Below are 16,864 nucleotides of genomic sequence, written 5' to 3'. Positions count from 1 at the left end.
AACCTTCATACTAGTCTGTTAGGAAAGAACCCCGCATTGGGTACAATAGAAACTCAACTCCATACAGTTGGGTTCAAATTACATTTGGCTTGGACAATAGGGCATGAATGGGGCTCATTTGAGTTTCTGCCACTGTAAACAATGAGATCTTGGAATGTTTCATTTGTTTATTGATTTATTTATTTGGACAGGTGCAGGCTGACCATATGAAATAATTTTTTATTCAAATATAGGGAGAAAATAGCTTAACAAACTTTGTCCAGTCAGAGTGTATGATGATAACCAACATCTTGAATGGACAGACTCAAATTAATTTAGTCCGTGGTTGGTTTTGAATTTGGATCTTACACTAATCAAATCATGTTCTAGAGAAAGTACTCTATGTACTGTCCAGCCACTTAGAAAATATAGATTTTATTTTCTGATTAATTTCTTTTTAGGTACTAAGTTCCTTCTTTTACTTTCTGTTAAAAATTATGTGCACGTCTGTGAGGTTGATTCTGTTAATGCTAATGGGGCTCATCCTTGAGAAGAGGTCATTGAAATCTGATGGATCCCATCTGGATGAGGATCATTCTCTAGGATGTAATTTTCCTCAGCTATTTGAAACCCTTTCCTAAGTGCTTCAAAGCAATCAGGTTCTATAATTTGCGAAATGATGGCAGGAGGAAAGAGCCAGGAAGATTGCTGCTGGGATCATACATTAGGAAGTGGTATCACAGGACTAATAGCCTAAATCAATGCAAGGAGAGCCTTGATTTGGGCTTTTTTGTCTTCTCCATCAGCTGGACACCTGCATTTCTCCCAAGTGAACACTACAAAGGGAGAATGGATGATGGTAGCACATCTTACCATTTGAGAAAGAGGAAGGTTGAAACTGGAGTGTCAGTATGAAGGTACATGCAGAAGACATTATCCTTGGTCCACAGTTTCCCAGCTCACTCATGTCAAATAGAAAATTGCACAGCAATCTGCAAACACAAATACATGTCTTACAGGTAGAAATAAACCTACAAAAGGATTGAGCAGACACTATGCATTTAATACCATAAATTATCTTACCTCACAACATAGCCTATGCTATTAAGTTCAAGTGTTGCAACTCTGTGTTGTGTTATAGTCCTTTCAAAGTTGTTCCTCTCTCTTGGACCAGGTGGAATGGATTGGATATACACTCAGCTTGATAAAGAATGGCTTTAATATTTCAGCTCACACTGAGAATTTGCTGTCTTTATTTCTCTTTCAACATTTTACTGCATTTAAACAATGGCAGGGCTTCTCTTGTAATGCACACGTTTGATTCCTGTCAGTGCTAACAGAAGGTATGCACAGACAGCAATGGAAGAATAGACTAGAGTTTCTCTTGAGGTGAACAACTGTTTATAATTAGAGTTGTGGGAATGAAGGAAAACCCGGCTAGCAAGCAAACAGTCACTCTTCCAAAAAGCTTGGTAAACTCATAAGGCTCAGGAGCTTAATCTGTGAACCAGAGTGCTTGTTATCTAATCCCCACCAGCTGTTGTGTACTTGGTAGCCATGACATCTGTAATAGAGCTGAAGGGCCTGTCTATATTGGTTGGCACCTTTACCCACCAACTGAACTTGATTCTTCTTTCATTGCTCACATTTACCTGCTTTAAATCATTAACCAGTTGCTCAGGGTTTGATCATCCATTTAACCATGCTTTATAATAGAGAGCTTGTGCTGCTTTTCACATTAAGCCTATTTTAGGTTTTCAGCAGATCTAGGTTTTGCCTTGCTAATAAGAGAAAGGTATCAACCAAAAGAATTTCCTCTGGTTGCATGCTGATTCCTTATATAGACTTAAAGCTGGCCTAGGAGTGAAATCTCGCGTTGTATTTCAGCTGAAAAATACTGTCACACTTGTAGTAAGCAGGGTAAAGAATTATATACATATCTCTGTTAACTGGTGTGTATCAATTGACATAGGTGATTATAGAAGATAGATAGAATATAAATGTAAGCAAGTGTGTATGTGTTCATTATAGCTGTGGAAAAATGCTTGTTTTCAAGGATTGATTTCAGCTGTGCTATAGTGGGTGGTGTTCTTTTAAGATAGCAGAGGAACGAAATTGGCCCAACTTGAGAAAATAATCCATTTTAAGTTCTTGGGTGACTGCTGTGACTTCAAGCCTACTCTTTGACAGTATCTTCACCACCACAAGCAGTGCAGAGTAACGACTGTTGGGCCTTGTAAGGGGTTAGAGGGAAGGATGTCTTGTTCCTGGATCCCAAATGAATTTAGTTAGAAGGTAAGTGCTGAGCTGTCCTCCTAAGATAAGACCATTTCTGGACATGGAGGAACTTAGATGTATGGGTTATTTTACTGCTTAAAACTTAGCTGCTTATAGCTTCCTAGCACCTCAGTGATTAGTTTGGGCATCTGTAGTTGACCCAGTGGCCAAAATTGGGCCCAAAGACTACCACAGTCTTAAGTCAGCTGTCAGCATAATATTGTGGATCTAAGCTTTTGAACTGTCCTAAGACAATGCTCAACATCTGTAACGCTTACTGTCAAAATCCAGAATAATGGTCTCATAAATAAAACTAGCTATATGAAGTTGTCAAAGAAATGCCTGTTAAAATTGTGTTAAATTTCATTATAGTCAGTTTTCATTTGGAATTAATTTTACTGATTTTTTTTTTTTTCCCCTCCCCCAGAATGGCACTAAGAAGTTCTGGGATTTTATGAGGACACATGACAGGTAACAGATGGAATCATGTTATTTCCTTTTGTGTTTATGTTGTTTTTCATAGTGTATTCTCTTCCATTGGACAAACCTTGTTGATGTGGTGTCAATTCTTTTTCCTCCAAGTTCCTCTTCGAGTCTCACTTCTTGTGTAATACTTGAAGATAGTTCTCCACTATTTTATACAGAATTAGCAGCAATTTTAAAATCTCCTCATGCTTTATTATGTTTTCAGTAAGTTTAGTCTGTGCTTGACTTTTCAAATATGAGAGTTTTGGCACATGATGTGTTGTACATTTTAATGATTACATACAAGTTTGGATTGTGTGAAATTTTCTTTTTTGAGTGTGAATATATCACCTGAAGGAAGGACTCTGGTCCCCACATACTTAACCTTGTTGTTATTTGTGCTCTTAAATGTTCTAGTCCCAAGTATGTGACCATACTCTTTCACATGTGAATATACCATCCCAGGAACTGTCCTAATATAAAGGCTGTTAAAAATCAATCTGAAGTTATGGTCATACTGTTTAATTTTTTTCACTGGCAATTACTTGGAATAAGGTAGAGATTCTGTTTTATGTTTTACTAAATCCTAGTATTATGTTAACTTTTTTTATTTTAATCCTCTATATCACTGCTGTATAAGGATGTTTTAGGCAAAGCCTAATTCAAGTAACTTTACAAATGCCTGAAACCTTTCAGGCTTCCAATTCTATACACCAAAACCCCCTCCTAAGCTCATGGGAAGAAATGGCTGACCAGCAACTTTGTTCTGTCTTTCCAATTGTATTTCTCTTATCCGGGAAGAAAAGCAGTTAACTCATGACTTCAAAGATCAGTTCATGCAAAATTATAACAAATAGGGTATATATGAAACAGACCCAGTCTCAGAGTTATTGAATACTAAAATATTAATATGTATTTTTTAAGAATAAATATTTCATCTAGTCACTGAAAATTCAGGTACTAGAAGATAAAAATAAAAAGCAAAGGTAAGAACATTTCCCTAAAAGCAGCTTTTCTAAATCTATTAAAAGTAAAAAATGTAGCAAAACACTAATGGCAAAAGAAATCGTGATTTATAACCAGATCTGGGTTGAGAGATGTATTCTTCTTGTGTGTGAAATAAATAGGTAAAATCAATTGCATTTTTGGAAATTCTTCTCTGTTGGAACCCGCTACATCCTTACAGTAGGTGTTTTTGTGTGTAGGTACCTGGGATGGACACAGTGATAGCAACACTTTTTATCAATATGAAGATTATGAAGGTAAAAGTTCTAGGAAGACTGGGAAAATATGAGATAGATTAAAAATGCCTGTGCTACGGGAGAATGAGGACAGAAAAGGGAATGATATTTCGATACTGAACTTCACACTTGCTTTTGGAATTTGCCTGGAAGACAGTTCTGTCTTTGCAATTTGTCTATCCATATGGGCATGTGCCTGGATTTATGATCACGGATACAAAGGATGAAATGATAATTGATTGCTGGAAATTTAATATATGCCCTCTACTTTCAAGCAAGTCAATCCAGCCTCAAGTCACAGTTCTGAGAATGTGACTTCCAGATGAATAATTTGTATTATTATTTTTATTTAAACTTTAGATTATCGCTCTGTGATAATGTGTGAATATATGCAACTGAGTGGGGTAAATATTAAAGGATCAGTTTTCCATGAACTTCTTGAGAACAGTGTTTCTGAAGGACTTCTGTGGACATTTTTAAAATAGTTGAGAACATAACTGTATAAAAACGCTACGGCCACATGTCATGCCAGTCATCTCCGGTCACATAACATTTGTTAGCTTCAGATGTACAACAGCTGCCATCCTAACTTATTAGCGACTACTGTTGAACTGCAGAATGTCTAACGCTCTTTCACAAGTGAATTCAATGCAACTTCTGACACCAGAGGTAGTAATATGAATTTTCTGTATAGGAAATCTATGGTTTTACATAGATTGTATTTGTGAAAATCAAGCCAATTATTATCAGATAAATTAGTCAGGTTCAAAACTCCTTGTAATGCATTAAAGCTCTACATTTTACTGTATTTTAGTAGGACAGCTGTGATGCTAGTTATATGGAAAAGTCACGTTGTCTAGTTGCTGAAGATTATAGAGGACTTCATACTCGGAGGGCTCTTAATGAAGGATAAAATCTTGAAGAAGAGGAGGGGTTTCTGAGACACATGTCCTGTTGGTCAGGATTTCCTAGTGCATATGTCTTCTTCAGGAAGATTGTAGGTGTTTTCCATAATTAAGATCCCTTTTCCATAATACTTTTTCAAAAGTATTCAAAACTTGTTTTACTTCTGAAAATGCTGTAACACTGTTAAATGCTCCAAGTTTTTTTAATAAGGCTGTTTACCTAAATTGGACATTGGAATGCCAGATCTGTAAAGTACATATATGTATATATTATATATTTACATATAATTGATAAGTATAATGAATTTAATGACGCTGAGTAAAAAAAAAAATACTGTGCTAATCATATAAAACCAGACATTGAGCCTAGCTCATGTCTTCATCTGTCATCCTCTTTCAGCAGCACAGGTAAATGCGTGCTTAAGACTGACTTGCTTGATGTACGACAGTGAACTGAGAGCTTGTGTGCTGGGTTCCTTAGGGACCCCAGTGTTTGTTCTTGTTTCACATGAGGTCAACATAAGGCAATATTCAATAGATTTGTATCAGAATGTAGACTTGATAACAGGAGAATATTTAGCAAGAGAGATGATGTTATTTTTGTATAAATTTATCCTTTCCAACTGTTCAGATGAACACCTGGTTAAATTATAGAAACGCAAAAGCCTGAGGACTGCAGTAGTCATTTAATTTGCCTTAAGTGTGAATAACCTTTTAAAATCTCACAATATATTGCAGTAGGACAAGATCATTTAACCATATGCAAGCTGGCATAACACTAGCACAAGCTGAAACAGCAGAATTTTTATTAGATACTGCTTGTTTTTTTTTTTTTCTTTTCGTTCTTCTTAGTTATTGCAGATGTGGGCTTGAGTCTACAGTGTGTGGCTCCTGAGCTTTCTTAAGATCAAGACCATCCAGAACTAGAGTATCAGTCCTGGAGTCACCTCTGCTTTACATGTTTTGTATTTTATGCTGAACAAATAATTGCTTACTCTCAATCCCTCCATGCCACTTAAAGACAAAAAAAAAGGTTTATGAAAAATTATTACTGGTCACACAATAAACTGTTACCAAGCCAGACCTTAAAAACCTGTGCTGTCAAAAGTCAGCTGAGTGTCAGTATAGACAAAAGAAGCAGCATTTCTTACCGTATTTAGGTTTAAATTGTAACAGAAGGAAGACCCAGGACACAAAGACATACCCATGGAGAGTAGGTAAGTCCTGGAATGCTTTGCCCAGATAGGCTGAGGAACCTTCATCCTAGAACATATTCAAACCTTGACTGGACAAGGCTCTGAGAAATCAGATCTAACTTAGAGGTTAGCCTGATTTTGAGCAGGAGGTTGGATCAGATGATCTCCAAAAGTCTCTTACGACCTGAAGGTTTCTATGATTTTATAAGTAGATTAAAAACTTAATGAATGTTACAGTTCCTATCTGACAATTGTCAAAAATTTGTAAACTTTTCAATAAATCTGTCAAATTACAAGCCATTTTTCTGTTGGAAAATAATGCGTTTACTATTGTTCTTGTCCTGCAGAGTTACATTTAAGTTAATCTTTCTTTGAAATATGCAGATGAACATTATCAGAGCTCATTGCAAGGTTTAGTTATGTCATTAGAAACAACAATGAAGATTACTAAAAATGAATGAAGAAAAATAAAAATCCTTGATTACCTCTTGTCGATTGTAATTATTAAACAAGTTTATTGAGGGGGTGCTCGTAAGCGGTACATAATGCTGGCCTGTTGAGTTAGGCAGTGAAACACAGCAAAAGATACTTTCTGCAGTTATTTTATGCACTTCTTGCTCTTCTAATTAAGTTTCCTTTTCCTCTGAATACTCAGCTGATATGTTTGCTCATTATTAAACATATCCTTACGAAAATCAAGTGGAGTGCAAGCGATGGAAATTTAAATGCAAGGTGTATTTCAAGGTGCTTCTTAGATTTGGGTCTATCAGAACTAGTTAGCAGTTTGTGGTGGTGGGATTTGCAGGAGGAGGAGTTGTTAATTTTTTTTTAAGGTCAGTGCTTTTAAAAATAAAAAACTTGATCAGGATGACATTTTCCTTCTGCAAATTAATGGTGATTTTCTGTCATAGATAGAAACGTACCAAATATTACAAAGTAATCATTGATGCCTGTAACAAAAAATTATTCTCTAAAACCAAAATATAAAGTTCCAGTTGTATTCTCTCGCATCCTAATTTTGCTATATTTAGTACTGAAATGTAATACTTAAGTTTTACATTCATTTACTTTATAAAGCAATAGACCAAGTTCGTTTCAGGTTTCAGCAGCTCCCCTTAAACAGATTCAAGGCTTTTAAAAGACATAATTTGGGAACAGATGAAGGTCAGTGTAGAGTCATGTGCTCGCTTTTGTGCTTTGGGTAATAATGTTTGAGAACAGGAACATAACCGTACCTCTTGCTAGTTGACAAATAAAAGGAAAGCTTTCCAATGGCATTGTGAATGGGTATAAAGCAAAATTATGGCTACTTCTCTATTTAAAAGTAGGAAAAATCACTGTAAAATACACCACATTTAAAAGAAAACAAATTTGAGAGACTGAATTGCGTGCAAGATTGTTATACGAGTTCCTTTCGACCCTGAAAATATCATGTGACAAGGAGAAGGCGTTTGGACTAAAAATTTTAGAACTCTTGCTTGTGCATTGTACCCTTTTTATGCCGTGTTTTTACCTACAAAAACTTGTCACAGTGGCTCAGTAATAGTTCCTGACTTAAAAATTCTTAATGGGAAAAACTTCAAGTCTTTTATTATCACTCTAAAAAGAGGAAATAAAATTCCTGCCTTATAAGATTGGCTTCTTTTAAGTAAAGAGATTAATTTATTTCACATTTAAAACAAATTAATTCCTAATTAATTTGCTCAGAAAAGAGGCTTTATACTTTCTTTATTACAAAGACAACTGAGAAGTGTAGTTTTCCATCAGGAGGCAGTTTGCAGGCTGAAGGGAACCAAGGCAATCCGCACCTCGGCGTTTTGTCTCCTCCAGGTACCAGCAGTGAGGGTGTTCTTGAGGTAAGTTAAAAATGGGAAGATGAATATACTCAACCGGTCACTCTGTACTCTGAAGCTACCTGGCCGGGTGCTGGCATCTGTGCGCCGCTGAAGTCAGGGAGCGCGGCTGCGCAGGGGGGACCGAGGAATGCTGCCACCGAACAGCTGCGCCCGGAGCCTGCCGCGGCCCCGGCCCCGGCCCCGGCCACGAGAGCCGGCCAGGTGATGGTCGCTGGAGCCACGCGAGTGGCCTGGAGGAGCTGGGGTTGCTATTCTGGCTCCGTGGCTGTAGCAGGCAGCTATGGAGGCAGGGTGGAAGTCATGTGCCCTAACCACATTATAGGAGTGGATTAAATTCCTTCTCCTATTTCGTATGCCAGATCATTTGGGCTTTATGGAAACTTAATCCTGTATGTATTTTTCTGGTTTATGTCCTAGTGTATTATAAGACACCGTGAAATTTAACTCAGATGCTTCCTTTGTCCAAGAATTATCACAGTGGCTTTAAAATGGGTAAAATACAGCTTTTTAACATCTTTATAGGTAAAAAAAAAAAAATCTTTCTTGGGTGGCGTGTGCCTTTTAAGTGCAATGATGCGCTGTTGTGCTGTGAACCTTGTCTATCTTTGTAATATCTCCTCCAGGGTGTCAATGGTGTGGAATTTTCTTGATTATCATCAAAGATAGTGCAGAAGATAATGCACTGTTTAAAATAAACTGGATGTAGTTCAACAAACAACAAAAATGATGAAAAGTTTAGGGAAATAATAGCTGAAAGAAGGTAATGATGGCTGGGCATGTTCATGCAAAGGATAACACAACTGAAGAGAAAAAGTACTACTTATCACAAAAATGTAAAGGAAAGTTGTAAAGCAGGCCAGAATGATTTAATTTCGTCAGTAATCAATGACACAACAAGAAATGGTGTCTCATGTGGAAAGTATTTTTTAAATTAAACCATTTTTACCAATAGGCAGTAAGACAGTCTAGGAAGACATGTTTTGTAATCAGTGTCATTGGAAACACTCAGGTCTAGACTTGGTATCTGTCTATTGAGGATGCTATCAGCATAATGATATTTTTCCTGCTGTTAAAAGGAAAAAATGTAGTAGCCTATTAGTTTCCTTCAACCCAAGTAATTACACGATTTGTTTGCATATGATATTTGCAAATAAAATGCACTTAATGCTTGTGGTTTTTTGTTTTTCATTTTGGGTTTTTTTTTAAGCGAAGACTTGACAGATCCTCTGCTTATGTGCCAGGAATTCTGCAGGCGTATTTACTGTCTTTTAAGATGTCTTATTATGTTGTTACCTTAGGCTCGGATCTAAATAAAATCATAGCAACGAGGCAAAAATAAATGTATTTGATGCTGTGAAGTTATCAGAGAAAAACACAAAATCAAAAGCCAAATTTTCAGATTCTCATTTCACCTTTTTAAGTATGTGATATGAAAGCACCATATAAACTTATAAACTCTTCTCTGTTGTATCACTGAAATAGGGTAAAATGGTGATAAGATCTTTATTGAGGGCATTGCTTCATTGGGAAGTTAAATCCCTGATTTTAAGAACAGAATCCATAAAAATTCGTAAAACTAAGCAGATACACAAGAGTTTTGACTGATTAGTCATAAATTTCTAAATACAGGTCTCTGGTAGCCAGATTAGAGGCCTCTCATTTTTGCAGCTTTATGGATTTCATTTTTTAGTATTTGCAGTAATATGCAAAATAAGTGGATATGTTTATTCTCTTATACTCACTGAAATCAAGAAGAGTCTTCCTTTTGCTTCCAGTTGGTTTTGAATTAAACCTGTTTGGTCTGAAGAGTGCCAAAGTTTTACATGGCCTAGAGACAGTAGCCTGGTCATGGCCTGCATTTGCGGTTGGTAAAAATAATCTTAGGAAAGCGAGGAAATGCTCTATAATCAGAGTGCCTGTATTTTTAGAAATTTGTCTGAAAATATCTCTTGGGGAAAAAAGGAAACTATTGAAACCGTTATTCTAGAAAGGGGAAAATTAGGTAAAATGTGAACAACTGACTCTTTCTCAGTCTATGTTTCCCACTAATGGAGGTGAGACTATACGTTTATACCTGAGAAAAGACTGTGTCATCGCTTTTGTTTGTCCCTTACTTTAGCTAGGGCAGAACACTCAAGCTTTTTGTTTTGTGAGCTGTCCTTGAAACCTGATACTGTTTTAAAAAGTTGATTTTTACCATTTCAGAATGGAGTCATACTTCTGCCTTTTAGATGAATTCTTTGTTGGTCTTATTATATGATAGCATTTATAAATGGCAGTTTCACAAATAATTAGGAATTGGAACAAAAGCCCATCAGGCTCTGACATCTGTTGCATATAATGCCCACAAAGCTTTATTTAATCAAATAAGTTAGAATAAAACCTGAATTTATTTATTAAAATATTTTGTTGAAAGAATCCCATTGAGATGCAATGTGTCATTTCCAAGGGAATCCTGGGATACGGGCCAAGATATGACACTTAAAGAATGTTATTGAGAGGAACGTGCTTTGATGTCTCATTTATTTTGCTGTTGAATTTACTTTCTATTTTTTTCTTTGTTATATAAAACAGGGTGCTGGGAGGATTGCTTATTCCAAAGAACTTGTCCTGCATCATGTTCTTCGGTTGGGTGCAAATTACTACTTTACAAGTAGATAGAGATTATATTTCAAAAGTGTATGTATATGGATTTGTTAGCACTTCTTAATTCATTCTTCCACCGGTCTGATGATTAACCAAACATATGCTGCCTCCTTTATGGTGTCATGAACAACTTCCTGCTGCAGTTCAGTTTACTGAAACTAATCTTCCTTTTGATTTTTTTCCAAAGTAATATTTATTTTCTTAAGCATATGTGTCTCACCACTTTATTCTGGTTTTATTAGTATTAAATATTTAAGTTAAGTTGTATTGGAGAAAGCATTCAAATTTCATCAGAATACAGAAGTCTTCTAGATGTCTAATTATCTTTTGCCAAATCCACTTTATCTGTGATTAGTATGAAAGGCTGAATGTTTTTGTCAGGAGCTTATAGCTTTGCTTTTGTGATGATAGTCTGCATTTTAAGCAGCCAGTTGGGTTGGTGTTGGCCTTTGAAAAATGTAAAATGCTTTGAAGGAAGACTTAAATGAACCAGTAAAGATTGTGCAAGCACACACATTTAATCTCAGGACCCTCTGCATTATAGTTAAAGCTCTGGGAAACTAATGGAAATGCACTGGAGAATAATCAAAGGGTACAGCTTTATTACATGTCTGTTCTGAAAATGAAGGGACTGTTTTCTCTGGCTTAAAAATACTAGGTGCTGCTCTGATAAAAGGAAGAAAACAGCACTTTAGATACCACATTAGAAGTTTTCAGGGTCATGTCCAACTATGAAATGGATGGTTAGTTTGAATACAGAAGTGACACAGGGGCTACATGCAGTTCTTTCTCATGGTCACCAAAAATAGTTTTGCAGTAACTTCAGATGAAGTAGGCCTTCCTGAAGGATGAATCCTCCCAAAGAATTACTTTTGATTGTTAGATCTCAAACAAGTTTGGCGTTTTGAATTATCACTAAAATGGAAAGCACAGTCATTTCTGATTTGAACAAGAAAAGGACACTTGTTCACTGACATGTTTCCATCCTGATCTGTGGTGTTTCTCAAAGGTAATATTTTAAAAAGACTAGATGGAATTATAGTCCTGACACAGAAAACAATATGTTGCAGTTTGTCAACACTGCATGAACAAAGAAAGCCAAATTCATGTAACTTCAAGAAGAAAAACCAATTTATACTTTAAAGCTAAAATAATTATCAGACATCTAAATGATTTTTTTTTCTCTCTAACTTTCCTTCTAGTATGATTTAGAAGTCTTGCCATTTGCTCCCTTATGAGCTATATAGGCAAAAATATTACATGTATGTTTTATATTCACATGCTCTCCAGCTGAGATGAATACATCTTTCTAAATATTCTGTGGTTGTACACTACATTTGATTATTTTCTTCTGATTGTATCAAAGGAATTTTTAATACCAAATATCTGTTGAGAGTCAAGGGGACTGATTAAATCAATTACTTGCTTTTATTCCTGAATGCATTCCTTTTTGGAATCTGCCATTCTTTTTTCATTGTCTTCTTTGAGAATGGTAACTGAATTACCACAGGCTCTGATAGTGTTGCAGGGGTTTTGGTGTTTTGTTTTAGTTTGTGTGGTGGGTTTTTTAAAATCAAAGAACATTGCTTCCTGAAGTCTTCACTGTGGAGCTGAGATTATCATTTGTAAGGAGCACAAACAGTATTACAGACTTTCAACTAAATTTGAGATAATTTTTAGCCTTTAAAAGTAGGTGGAAGTGGCTACGGTTAACAGGGGGGAAGCCCTGGCGTTCAATGTTAATGTCAGTCTTTTTTTAGATGCTTTATCTTCCATTATTCAATTCTGATCAGAATTTGTGTGACACACTCCCCCTAATGCTAGACATCTACACAAGGAGATCCTGAGTTGCTCTTACAATGATTAAAGAAGGGTCAGTTTCTTTGCCCATATTACCTCACCAATTACTTAGCATACTAAAGTATTAGTACGAGATTATCTTTAAAAATCCTCATCTCCAGCTTTGAGAGTCTTATTTCATTCACAGAAACACAAGAGAATCTTGTCCTTTTCTTTGCTATTACTATACTGTGATTTGTGTTTAATTGTTTTTTTAGTTTTGCAAATTCACATTTGTATGCATTAAGGTCACATCTAAGAGTAAGGAAAGGCTGAATCAATCATTATTTATTAAAGGATTTTAAAAGTTTGTCTCATGAAAAGCAATTAGTAAGTGTTGGCAGTTGCTTGTGGATTATCTGTAACCCAGGTCAACAACTGACAAATCATCAAGATAGAAGATTACCAAACCGATGACTACAAGGTGAAATTACATTTCTATCTAAAAAAAAAAAAAAGACAAAAAGCAGAAAAAAAACCCTCAGACAAAAAAAAACCTAACAAAACCAACCCTCACCCCCTTAAACCTTCCTTCAAGTACTGGAGATCTAGAAGTATATGTACTTGTAGCTTTGGCAAAGCTCATTTGCTGATCTTAATTGCTAGGATGTATTTCAAAAGAATTAACTTTCCGTCCGTCCATGTGTGTGTGCACATTTTAACAGGATGTCAGTTTTCATCTGTCCCCTACCTTGTAGCTGTGGTCAAACACTGCATTTTTTACATTGCTCCTTGAAACACCACCTTCCTTTCTTAGGTTTAAGCATGTGAAGTTGTAGTAGTATTTCTATATAAATGTCTGATCTGCTGGAATGTCATAAAGCATCAGTTACTGTGAGTTCAATAAATACAGAGCTGTACTATGTTGGGGGAAGGAGAAAATTTGGAAACATTTTCTAGGCCAATGGCACACAACAGAGTAATTTTCTAAACTCTTGTAAGAGGTATATTCAGCTGTAAAGATTGCATTCAGGTGGATATCCTCTCTCTCAATGAGAGTCTAAAGGTGGAGAAGGAGTTAAGATTCTGGACTCTGTGTTGCAGATGTCCATGGGTCAGCTGTATGGAATTTCTGTACATTGACTTAGACATTTTAGGGAAGCCAAATATCCATTAGAGAATCCTAATACTTACCTCCGAATACTTTTCTTTTAAGTTTAAATGGTTAAATGCTACATGAGATCCTTGACTGAACAGTTGGAATCCCTTTAAGAAAACATTGTGTTAGATACCAAGACCAGGCACACTGTAACTGCAAACTTGAGTACAATAAAAGCTCAAGTACAGGTTAGCTGGTCTTTGTAGATATGTCTTGCTGACATTTTAGGTACATATCTTTCTTAAAACATTTTAAGGCTACTCCAATTGTTCCTATATTTGTAGAAAAAAACGGTATCCTACATTATTACACAGTAACTTGTTTACTGGGAAAAAGTCTCCTGTAACTGGAATAGTGATTCATTGTATGCATAAAGTGAGTAGGAGCTACTGCAGGGCAAAGCTGGGGTGGGGTTGTGTTGAAGGCTGAGCTGGCCTGTGGTCTTCATCAGCCCTGGAAGACACTGTACAAACCTGTGTCATCTCTTAATATGTTCTCTTTCTGTTTAGTTGTAGTCCCTAAAGCAGCCGCCAACAAATGCAATGCAAAGGAGCCAAGTCTCCTTCATTGGTCCGAGGTGTTCTGTCTCTTACAGAAGCAAATTATACCACCTGCGTGACACACAGAGCACATTTCGAAGAGTTTTTTTCTCAGCCACCTCTTGCCTACAGAGGTGGAGTGCTCACCGGCAGTGGCAGGTACAGAATGTGGTACCTGCGTGTGACAGTTGTGCTGTGTGCTCGGTGAGTCCCAGGTGCAGGTCCGTGGCGCAGTGACATTGCATTTGCTTTAATGACCTCTCCCTTTACACCAGTGACTTCCCTGAGTGTCAGCTGCTGGAGGAATAGCCAGCAAAGATACACAACTGTGGAATATGGTAAGAGTAACGACCTGCCACCCAAAATGAAAAGGTTGGCAAGTCTAAGCTGAGATGGTGTTTCATTTGTGCAGCCATGTTACAGCTTGTTTTTAAGGTATGGAGGTAAGTTTTGGATCCATCATGATCCTTTTACATCTGAGTATTCTTTTCCTTCATAAAAAATAACAAAGAAGTGGTCTTGAGCTCCTCTTTGGGACATGGGCACATGAAGCCTGTTATTAGGTTAGGACCTTTGATGTCCATTTCAGATTAAATTCTTGTCTGGGATTCCTGCCTTTTTAGGAAGTTTGGCTGGGCTTTTGTTTTTTTTCTCTTCTAGTGGTTCTCTGTGATTTTTCTCTGATAACATACAGCTCGGGCTTTGTTTATCTTCTGTGTCTTATTTGTGGAGATATTGTCAAAAGTCATTGTGAATGTTTTAATTTTTTATTGTATATGTTTACTCTTTATTGACCACTTTAAAGCTTAGAGGTGCATATATAATATTCTGAAATAGGATTGGTTGTAGTATTTGAAAGGGAATTGCCTTGAAGCATCAAATACCCTTGTAATATCTTGTGGTATGATACAACTGAAAGGTGTATTTGCAGCTCTTTTTGGTAGCCTGTATCATCTATAAAAATAGTAATCTCTAAATAATTTTGTAGTGAATTCTTTGTATGATGGTTTAAAACTCCAGAAGATAAATGCTTTCCTTATCAAATAGGCTAGACCAAACAGCTGAACCCATGTATTTGGGTCATTGCAGCAATAAGGGAACCCATTGAAAGCAGTGGCTTGGGGGATCCTCTGCTTAGATCAGTTGAACAGTCTTGCCCTAACTTTCTATAATACTCAAATAACTGTCCTGAATGAAGCTTCAAATGGGTTTTCAGAAGTTACAAACCTACTAACCTGTGGAAATATTTCATGTTATATTGTTTCTTGTGGAATGCGAAATGCCAAATGGCATTCATCGTGTCACACTCCTCCTAAGAAGGTGTAATTCTAAACTTTCGCCTCCATGACTCTCCAGCTCTGACAAGAAATGTTAGAACTTGTGTGTTGTGGTTTGTTAAAAAATGTAAATTTATGTTCAAAATTGTTTGTCAGTCTCTCAGAAAATTAGAAGTAATTAAATAGAAAGTTCTACAGATTTGTGTCATTTCTGTAGCCTCTCATCTCAAGATGGTGTGAGAAGCAGACAATTGTAATAACTTGCTGCTACTCCTTTCCAGCTTAATTTGATCTTGTTCCTTAATTCTGACAGATTGTTTTTAATTTTACCATCTGTTCCATAAAAATCTCAAGTGATTGACTCTTAGGAAAAAATAATGTCTAATAGCTGAGCCATTTTTAATGAGTTGGTATGAGCTATTTAATGAGATGTACTGAAGAAGGCAAGCCAAGCGAAAGATTGGGCCTGGAGTGGTGGATGTAAAGAAAGGTAAAGACCAACTGCATGCTTCAGAAAATCCCTACGCTTCTCTAACCTCAGCTTTAGAGTGCTGCTGTCTCCAGTTTCAGGCAGTGCACATCCTTACACCCACGGACAGAAAACAAAGGTTCAGTAGCAGTAATTGCTTTTCCCCTTTTATTTAGTGCAATGTCTACCCGCAGACAGTACTGCTTTGGGGAGAGGAACAGTCAGACAAAGGGGAAAAAAAAAAGATCAAAGAATAATGCTTAAGTAAACCTAAAAACATTGTAGGCTGTGTTTTAACTTCAACTCTTCCAGCAACCTACACCATAACTCCCCATTATTCTGATGTTAGGTCAGAAAGAACCCCCGTGCCAGTAAACAGAGTGAATGTTCTCCGCGAGCCGTTCTGAAGGCTAAAACTCTTTGCTTTAAAATTGCCTGCAAATGACATCTCCTGGGGTAGGAAGCCATCAATATGCAGTACAGGCCTTTGAGAATAGCAACCATGAATATAAATGTTAACATCTGGACTTCTCCCTTCTGTTTTGGTTTTAATATATTATTATAATAAACATTAACATTATTTTTAATAATCATCAAATAGCAGTTTCTCTGGCAGCCTGAGACTTCATTATTAAATCAAATGGTGGAAACAAATACAGCTCTTTTACAAGGAAAGTTGAAAGTTTGACTCAACTCTGCAAATATGCCATTGTTAGTCTAATCTATTGTAGAATTCATAGAATAATGAATTAACTTTCCAATTGCATACAGCAAGGCATAACAAATGAGAGACTACTACCATGGTAATAAGCAAAATATACAGTTGGTTTTGCAGGTTTTAACGGGCTACCAACTAGGGAGAAAGACTTTCATCTGCATTTTTTAAACTAGTAAAATCTGAGAGTAATTTAAGTGAAAAGAGAGAGCAGAGAACATCAGTACTCCGCACTTTCAGAGCATCTCCAAGTACTCAGCCTGCCAGGTTTCTCTATGACATGTATTTCAAAAAAACAAAGAGGACGGGAGAAAGATTAAAATGTGACTTTTAAACCACTTAATGTGGTAACAGTTAAAAC

The 16,864-nt window shown here is 36.5% G+C and overlaps 1 protein-coding gene across 2 annotated transcripts in view; it reads left to right on the top strand.

Moving 5' to 3' along the window:
• NUDT14 (nudix hydrolase 14) overlaps nucleotides 1-16,864 on the top strand; it is a 61,695-nt gene that overhangs the window by 25,432 nt on the left and 19,399 nt on the right. For both annotated transcript variants that reach the window (XM_068399896.1, XM_068399897.1), the window contains exon 2: nucleotides 2,684-2,727. In XM_068399896.1, the coding sequence (XP_068255997.1) occupies nucleotides 2,684-2,727 (44 nt within the window). The remainder of the gene's footprint in view (nucleotides 1-2,683; nucleotides 2,728-16,864) is intronic.

The sequence above is a fragment of the Nyctibius grandis genome, chromosome 4, assembly GCF_013368605.1.
Source record: "Nyctibius grandis isolate bNycGra1 chromosome 4, bNycGra1.pri, whole genome shotgun sequence".
In the NCBI taxonomy this organism is placed as follows: domain Eukaryota; kingdom Metazoa; phylum Chordata; class Aves; order Nyctibiiformes; family Nyctibiidae; genus Nyctibius; species Nyctibius grandis.
The sequence above is the reverse complement of the archived record's forward strand: the minus strand, read 5'-3'. Positions and strand labels throughout refer to the sequence as shown.